General features: G+C 43.3%; 1 protein-coding gene across 2 annotated transcripts in view; it reads right to left on the bottom strand.

Annotated features, from left to right (window-relative positions):
* Positions 1 to 509: 509 nt before the first annotated feature.
* Positions 510 to 8,702, bottom strand: part of kif20ba (kinesin family member 20Ba) — a 41,628-nt gene continuing 33,435 nt past the window's right edge. For both annotated transcript variants that reach the window (XM_047602601.1, XM_047602602.1), the window contains 4 exons: positions 5,953 to 6,027; positions 4,856 to 4,973; positions 2,708 to 2,859; positions 510 to 1,335 (listed from right to left, as the gene is read on the bottom strand). In XM_047602601.1, the coding sequence (XP_047458557.1) occupies positions 1,261 to 1,335; positions 2,708 to 2,859; positions 4,856 to 4,973; positions 5,953 to 6,027 (420 nt within the window). In that variant the 3' untranslated portion in view covers positions 510 to 1,260. The remainder of the gene's footprint in view (positions 1,336 to 2,707; positions 2,860 to 4,855; positions 4,974 to 5,952; positions 6,028 to 8,702) is intronic.

Below are 8,702 nucleotides of genomic sequence, written 5' to 3'. Positions count from 1 at the left end.
CTGTCTTTCTGGTGTCTGGTGGATAAATGAATCTCATCAGGGCGTCTGACTCTGAACTTGTAACGTTGTGGCCTCTTCAGCGTTTCTCCTTTCATGTGCGACTCGACAGCTTTGATGAAAAGTCTTTTGGCAGATTTTGAACCTTGCCTCTTATTCGCTTTCAACTGGATCCAACCAGCTCCTAAATGAATTCTCCTCCAGCCACTTGTTGAACTTACACTTCCTCATCTCTGAATGTGGAACCACTCACCTAAACGTCACCGGTCGCCCACTGGGCACCTGCTAAAGATTTAACACCCACAGCAAATTTAAGACATTTGAAGACTTTTTAAGGGACCCACAGGAACCCGAGGGGAGAACGAAGGATTTTTGTAGGAGATGCAGAATTTTACGGGGAACCAGTAAAAAAGTGTGTGTGTGTGTGTTTGTGTGTGTGTGTGTGTGTGTGTGTGTGTGTGTGTGTGTGTGTGACCACTAATCTGGTCCTACCATAAATAAACACTCTGGGGTTGAAGTGCAGTACGTCCAGTATTTAATCACAGTGCCCTATAATGAGCTAACAGAAACAAAACTTCAGTAATGAAAGAAACCTTTAATGCACCGTACAAAAGAACGAGGGTTCTCCAGAACAGAACACGGTAACCTGAAGAGAAGGTGTGTCACGGTGGAACCACCGTGGATTGGTCCTGCATTATTCAGCATCTGTGTAAGTAACCATTTGTTCTTCAGCTCGGATCTTGTTTCTTAAATCAAAGTGCAGACGGAGTTTATGGAGCGTGGAGTGAGACGAGCAGCTCTTTTCAGAACAACAAACCAACGAGTTAATGGTTTAGAGATAATAATAATAAAAAAAAAGAATCATCCAAACAGACTCCAGCTCAGATTGGTCATTTCAACAAAAATCTAAAAAAAAAAGAATTGCACATGAAAGTGTGGTTTAAATATAAAGTGGTTAGTAAAGATACACAGAGTGCTCACTAGTTTAAAGTAGATGCATAAACAGAGTAAAACATGTTTAACCATTGGAGGAATGTCAGCTGATTCTGTGAGAAGTGTCACGTCTGAGATAACGGATTAGCTTAGCATTAAGACTGAAAACATGTCAGTGACTTTCTTCTGCTCTAAAACTCTTAAGGCTATGTAGATATGATGATTTGAGATTAAATGTTAGTATGTGCCTCTGTGTCCTGGGACTGGGCCGAGCTATGAGCAGCTAAACGCTCCCTTCACTTGTTTGGTAAAGAGTTAGATGGAGATGAGTTATTTCCTGGGGCGAAGGCACCTCTTAATAACCTGATGGTGGCTCTCCTTCTCCTCCGGCTCGCTGCTGATGATCTGAGACCAGAAAAGAAGCAAATGTTAAAACGTGTTTCCTGGTGTACGGCTGCAGGCTTTTAATTAAAGGCACCAGCCGACACCCGCATCACTCGCTGTTAAAAAGGAGAAGAACTCCATCAGCTCCGTGTCCCTGTGGGTCAGTTCATAAATCCATCCTGACCTCTGATGTCGGAGTGAACGCGCTTTGATTTGGACTCGGTGAACGTGTGCAGAGTTGAGCAGACTGATATCAGGGCTGCAACAATGCATCAACATAATCGATCATGTAAATGCATCAATACGTCCTAATGTTTAATGGCGGCTGTCACCGCCGCCAGACACGCTGGGGAAAATAAATCCATGTGGAAAAAGTCAGGAAACTATAGATATGAAAGATCAACAACCGCCACCGCTTCCTGCCGTCAAAGCAACGAGACGGCAGCGTCGATATCTGAACTGTCCCACCGAGTTCAGTCTGAGCCCGGGAGTCTCTGGTGCATGGGCACATAGTTAGCATAGCATATAGCAAAGATAGTAATGAATACGACTGATATAGAAATAAGATGTTTGACGGATGCAGACTTTTCAGTGACTGGAACCTTTTTAAATCCAGGTCTCAGGGTGAAAAAGACAAATACAAACCCCGACACCTCATAACATCATCATCATCAGTGGTGGACTACAGGCTGGTGACGGTGCTGCATCAGATACTGACCCTTGTTGGGTGACTAGGACCAATATATACTGATACGTCACCACTGGGATGAACTAAAAAGGATTAGGGACTGAAATCTAGACTGTATGTTTGTATCTAACAGCACCCAGGGTTGATGCACAGACACAGCGCCACACACAGGTCAGGAGTATGAACTACAATCTTTCTACAGCTGGATGTGGTTTTGCAATGGATCCATCTTTTTACGGAGAAATTCTAAAAAAAAGAAAACCTTGTTTTGAGACGTGTGGACGAGGCCTTAAAGTACTGCATTTATTATATAAACGTGTTATTTTGACGAAAGTTTCAGTAACCTTGGTTAAAACAAAAAGTTAACCTGACTGGTTAAAAAGTCACAGTGCCAACTAGTGTTTGGGTGGAGTTGTTACAGACGAGGTGGAAGAATAAACGGCTCGTACCAGTTTACGTTACTGCTGCAGGACTCTGAAGGAGCCTTAATGTGACTGAACTGGGTCTTAAGGTGAAAGGGCGCATTGCACTGACTTAACTTTTAACTTATTAGGCCAAGTTTGCACAGATGGAGATAGAGACATACAATCTGTGTTATGGTTGTACGTCAAAGTGACAATAAAGCTTGATTTGATCGCTAAGCTAATTGGTTTTTAATGGGGACCAGGATGTATTGAGGTGAAGACGTGAACCCGTGACACTAACCGAGTGGGCCGGCATGTCCAGGGGGGAGGAGATATCCGGCCTGTAGAGTTTCCTTTTCTTCTTCTTGCCCGTCAGACTGAGGGAGGAAGACGAAGAGGACGCTGAAAATTCCATCTCACTGCGCCCGCTCACCAGACTCATCATCTTCTTGGCTGCAGAGACGGAGAGAGTTTTTACTTTTCCCCTGAATAGATGGTTTTAATTCAGCGCTCAAATTAGGAGCGCGTAGAGGAGGGGGGGACGTTTCTGAATCAGGCAGGGGAGAGAATGAGTAGGCGATTAAAATAACACGTCTAAAAGGAGAGTGAAGGTGAGAGATGAATGATTGAGGGACAGGAGGAGGGGAGGCAGAAACAAGGACGACGCCATCCTTGCTCTGGGACCCTGAGGCGGCGATAAATTAGCCGAGTGAAACGGGCCGTCCCTGAGGATGAAACGGAGTCGACTCCGGTTGGATTCCAGCGTGTTCACCGTCTCAACGTCCTCCTCTGAGCCGCCATTAGTGTCCCAAAACCGGCTGCCCTTGACCCGCTCCTCTGTCAAACACGTGTTATCCTCCACGCGTTTCCCACGCACACGTTTTCGACTGTGACATTTAAAAAATTCGACAGAGCTTCATCTGGGAGTTGAGGCTGGTGCATTTACTGATGAAGTTCAGGAGGCAGACTGCAGCGAGGAGCTTACATACAGGTATTTTACACTGGAATAACCTCAGCGGATAGAAAATTAAAACTCGTTTTAAACATCGTCGAACTGGTTTTTTTACCATCTCAGAAATGTTGCATCAGTAAAGCGACGATGGGCTGATGCAGACTTTCATCATTCAGCTTCATTCAGCAGCTCACACTTTGGTGGATTTTCTAGAACGCCTCTAGATAAACGGAACATCACTTAAGATGGACATTACTGTAGCGTCACTTTACTGGTCTCAATCAGGATGAAATGTTGTACTTGTTGGACTATTAAACCTGTTCTTAGATCCTTCACAGTTCTTGGTCAGTTTGTGGGATTTGCTGGTGTTCGCGTCCGCCCGGTTTCCTTCAGGAAGACATTCTTTATAAATTCACATGCTGACCTTCTAGTTGTTCTCAGACAACAGCCAGGACATGAGGGTTATTACCTCCTCTGTATCAGAAACACTCAGAGAGGCAGCGTCGGGTGAAATCACTCAGCGCCGGGGGCTGTCTGACCTAAGTGTGACTTTGACAGGTGCTGTAAATGTGTAGAGCACCAAGAAGTCAAAGATATAACCAAGAAGGAGGACAACTGGCTTTTTTTTTTTTTTTAGTAAACAGAAAACTTTCTACTGAAGTCTTATTTAGTCAAACATAAAACGAAAGAGCTCCTCCTGGACTCGAGAAGGAAATGCACCACAGACTCTTCTTTACATCAACAGGAAATACCTGGAAAAAGGTGCACATCTTTAAATTCCTCAGCGCCTGCATCTCTGTGGACGTCTTTTAACCATCCGTTACTAGAAAACAATAACTGCTGGTGGCTTTCTGCCGGGGAACCATTGAGAGTGTCCTCACATACTGCACTCTGTCTGCTGCCCTCTGCCCCCGCTGGAAGACCTTGCCCCGTCGCAGGGGTGCAAACGTCATTACGGACCCTACTCACCACCTTTCTGAACCGCTACCCTCTGTCAGAAGTTACGGGGCTGGCACCACACTCACAGATGCTCTGTTTTATTCCCACACAGCCTCAGTGACATCGAATAAACCCGTAAATTATTCCCACCGCTCAAACTGCTGCTGTTCTCGCTCCGGGCTGCACTTTTCACGTTGTGCAATTTTGACCATTTATGTGCATTATAAATTACTGGGCTCTTGTGACATTTTATCCTTTTATCAGAACGCTCCGAGCCGAATGTTTTACGCTGAATGAATAAACCACTCGAGTAATTTCACTGTTTGCACTGCAGCCACTCCAGTGACAATAAAAACGTTTGATACAGATCTGTATCACATTCTTGCACAAACGTCTCTGCTGCTTTGTGGGATTTAAACTGCTCTTTCCATTTGAAATAAAGAACGACTGCATCTCTTGGTCTTCACAACATTTCACCGCCGTAACTCTCTCCAACGAAGAGGCAGATAAAACCCAAGTATCTCCCCACAGCAAAGAGTCCCACACTGTTCCACTGACCTTTACTGCCGAGCAGAGTCGGGGAGCTCTGCAGGAAGTCTCCGATCTTCTGCAGCGTTCCTTCCTTTCTGCTGCGGATGCTGCTCTGGGAGTCGTGGTTCCCCGCTGGGGAAGAGCTCTGATCACAGAAAGATGAACCACAGTTAGATTGTAAACCACTTCCAGGCTCTGTGCATGTGTTTGTTTTGTGTTAACAATACTAAAGTGAAAACTGTATTTTGACCTAGTAGTAAAAAACTCCTCGTCATCACGAAGGCAAATATATATGACAACGTGACCTCGTGTAAGAATATGTTTCAGCGACGCACTGATCATATCAGGGCTGATCAAGGCAACTTTAAAATGATGAAGTGATTGGATCAGTATCGGGCCACAGCCAAGTCTGATGTTTTGTAGTTGTTTGTTCTTGACCTGCCGCAACCAAAAACATGCTCCTAGAGTGGTGGTTGGTTGGCATTAAAGCTGCCACAAAATCCAAAAGAGGAAAAGTCAGAAGAGTCAGATAAAGAAGTGTCAGATGAAGAAGAGTCAGATGAAGAAGAGTCAGAAGAGGAAAATTCAGAAGAATCCAAAGAAGAAGAGTTAAAGGAGTCAAACAAGGAAAAGTCAGAAGAGTCAGATGAAGAAAAGTCAGATGAAGAAGAGTCAGACGAGGAAAATTTAGAAGAATCCAAAGAAGAAGAGTCAAAGGAGTCAAACAAGGAAAAGTCAGAAGAGTCAGATGAAGAAGAGTCGGAGGAGGAAGGGTCAGAAGAGTCAGACAAAGAAGGGTCAAACGATTCAGATGAAGAAGAGTCAATAGAGTGAGATGAAGAGTCGATAGAGTCAGACGAGGAAGGTCAGAGGATACAGATGAAGAAGAGTCAAAAGACTCGGATGAAGAAGAGTCAAATGAGGAAGAATCAGAAGAGTCAGACAGAAAAAGTTGGAAGCAGCATGAAGAAGAAGAATCTAAAGAAGAAAAGTCAGAAGAGTCAGAGAAAGAAGAGTTAATATTAAAAGATGAGTATCGGACCTTCCTACTGACAAATATGTTTTCTTTCTTTGATTAAAGAATTCAGTGTGAATATCTGTGTTTGTGCGTCTCTGGTCGTCACCTCCTCTTTTCGTGGCGTCAGCTTTGGCGTCAGTTTGGTTCTTGTGTTCCTTCTGTTCTCGGCCTCCACTTCTTCCTATTAACACACAACAGACATAACATGAAGGCACGAGCCACAGTCGCCCACAGCAGAGGATTAGTACGAAACCAACGAGTCGGTTAGAAAGAGACTAAGACAGGGACTAAAAACAGCCACAAAATGCTTCATAATGACAAGACTGATAGGACGAGATGGAGCCGGTCATTAATTTAATGTAGACGTTGGGAGAAAACAATCACACACTTGGTGCACCGCCTTTCCATTGACTGGCAGTTTCTGAATAATTTTCAAGGGGAGAAAACTAGCTCCAATTTAGCGGCATTTACCCGACGGAGCGGCACAAAGTGTTGACGAGCTCAAATGCTACCAGTCACAACATCCAATTTGTCTTTACTGCTCTTTCTCACAACATGATGAGACCGATTGTCAACCGCCAGTGGAAAACCTTTCATTAAGGCAAACAAATAAAACAAATGGGATGTTTTTTTGTTTTTTTTATTCCAGGTCTGGTTCAATACCTTTAGGAGGGAAGTCATGAATGCTCTGAAGGTATGTCCCACATAACCAGCTATCATGGAGGTTTGATAAGTGAAGCTCTGCTATTTTACTCCTTGGTTTGCTGGAGGGACGCGTTAAATTACACGAGGATGTGAATGTCAACCTTTATATTTGACAGTTTTTAATGATATTTCTTTGAGAACCGTTACTGCACCTGTGAAAGGGCCTATTCATTCCGTTTCCAGGTAATCTGAAGGCACAAAGGATGTTTTGCCACACAGCTTAAAATTTTATTTCAGTGAAAGCTAAAAACAAATCACAAAGAGAAAGGAGTCAAAGTCAGGATGTAATTGTACGAGGCAGCCTCGAAGTGAAATATGTAACACTACATATTCCGAACTGAGTAAATGGAAAACAAGAACCCTCAAGATCTCAAGATCCTGCAGCTGCCATCATTTCAAGGCGAGGACGCCGGCGAGGGATCGTGTCTTTGTGCCGTTCCTGTTCGAGGAAGTGACCATACAAGGATTTATCCAGGTCATCAGGGGGAAGAAGCAGCGAGTTCAGGCCACGGCGCATTCCTGCATCAGTTTCAGTTACGACAAATCCCCGAACATGTTCTGGCTCTTTAGTAAATGAAGCGACTGTGACTCAGAAGGAGCCGACCTGAGAGGGAGGCTCGCCGGCCGGGCAGAGGAGTGGGCGTGGTGGGCGAGATAAACTCGTTCTGCTTTGTAAAGCAGAAAAAAAAAAAAACAGAAGTCACGACATGTAGAGTCATCAGTGAGTCAGCGGATATTTTTTAAAAAACGTAATCGAAGCAAGTGGAGAAACAGAATGAAGTGTGAGAGAAATGACACGGTGCAGCTGGACTGAAAGACGTGGACAGGGTTAAGAAGAAAGAGTGTGAAGGTATATGAGAGATAAGGGATAAGCTGCGAATGGGGTGCATGGAGAAAATAAAGAAGATAAAGTGTGTGTGTGTCAGACAGGGAGAGATTAGATGATAGTAAATGAGACATGAGGTAAATGTGAATTGAGACAGAGTTGCTGCAGAGCTGAAGAAAGAAAAACAGATTCCCAGCTGTTCGGCTCTTATCGTATTTATTCTACAGACGTATTAGAGACGTAACGATACACTCAAGTCACGATTCAATACCATCTTCTCACGATTTTCAGAACGAGCTCGCAGACAAATTATGACTGAAAAAGTTTCCTTTAATTAGTTCTCAGACCAAAGAAAAAAAACACATTTTTGAGGTAGGATGTTCCTTCAAAACACAAACTGTAAGTTCATGTTTAAAAACTGATACAGAAAAACTACAACTTATATTTTCTCTTTAACAAATTAAAGAGCATCCATTTTTTATTTCTGAGGCAGCGTAAATTCTGCAACGCAAATTCCTCTTAAAAGTGCAACTAAAATTATACTTTATCTTCACAGAAAATAAATTAAAAACCGGATCTTTAAAACAAATCCCACATCAAAATAACTTAATGAACAATACAAGTGAAGAAAATCTCTTCAAATAAACCAACTGAGGCTTGCACGTGTTCCTAGTCTGGGATTTTTACATTTTTACAGAAGATCAGCAGATCTCAAACCTGACTGTGACGTAGGACAGCGATGAACTGAACTCAAGAAGAGATTACGCCCTCTGCTGTTTAAAAGGGGAATCTCAGCTGATTGGAATCACCTCACGTTTGTATCGATTTTTAACTGTCTGGCGATGCATCATTACTGATGTAGTAGGTTTACTACTTTTGGTATTTCTCTTTGAACCTGGTCGTCAGAAGTGACCGAAGGAAAGTGATGCGCTCCATCACAGTGTCTGGTAACAGACAAACCAGATCAACAAGGCAGCAGCGTCAGTATCTGGGCGACTCCAGAGAGTTTAGTCTGATTGGTGGGCGGGAGTCACCGTCACGTTTGAGACAAGAACTCAACAAAGACTCTAGAGCAGACGCTAATGGTGATGCTAATGGTGATGCTAATGGTGATGCTAATGGTGATACTAATTGTAGTGCTGCTTTCCATTTGTTTCAACACATAAAGACATGACACATGAGAGCAGCTTCTGCATGCTAATTAATAACCAGTTAACCAAAGGATTACATGACTATGCAGGTAATTAATAGATTAATCACTCATAGAACCAATTATAATAATCTCCTTCATCTACCACATGTTTGCAGTAAACTAAACTTGGATA

This window comes from Mugil cephalus, chromosome 13, assembly GCF_022458985.1.
Source record: "Mugil cephalus isolate CIBA_MC_2020 chromosome 13, CIBA_Mcephalus_1.1, whole genome shotgun sequence".
NCBI lineage: Eukaryota > Metazoa > Chordata > Actinopteri > Mugiliformes > Mugilidae > Mugil > Mugil cephalus.
This window is presented reverse-complemented; position numbering and strand designations above follow the sequence as displayed.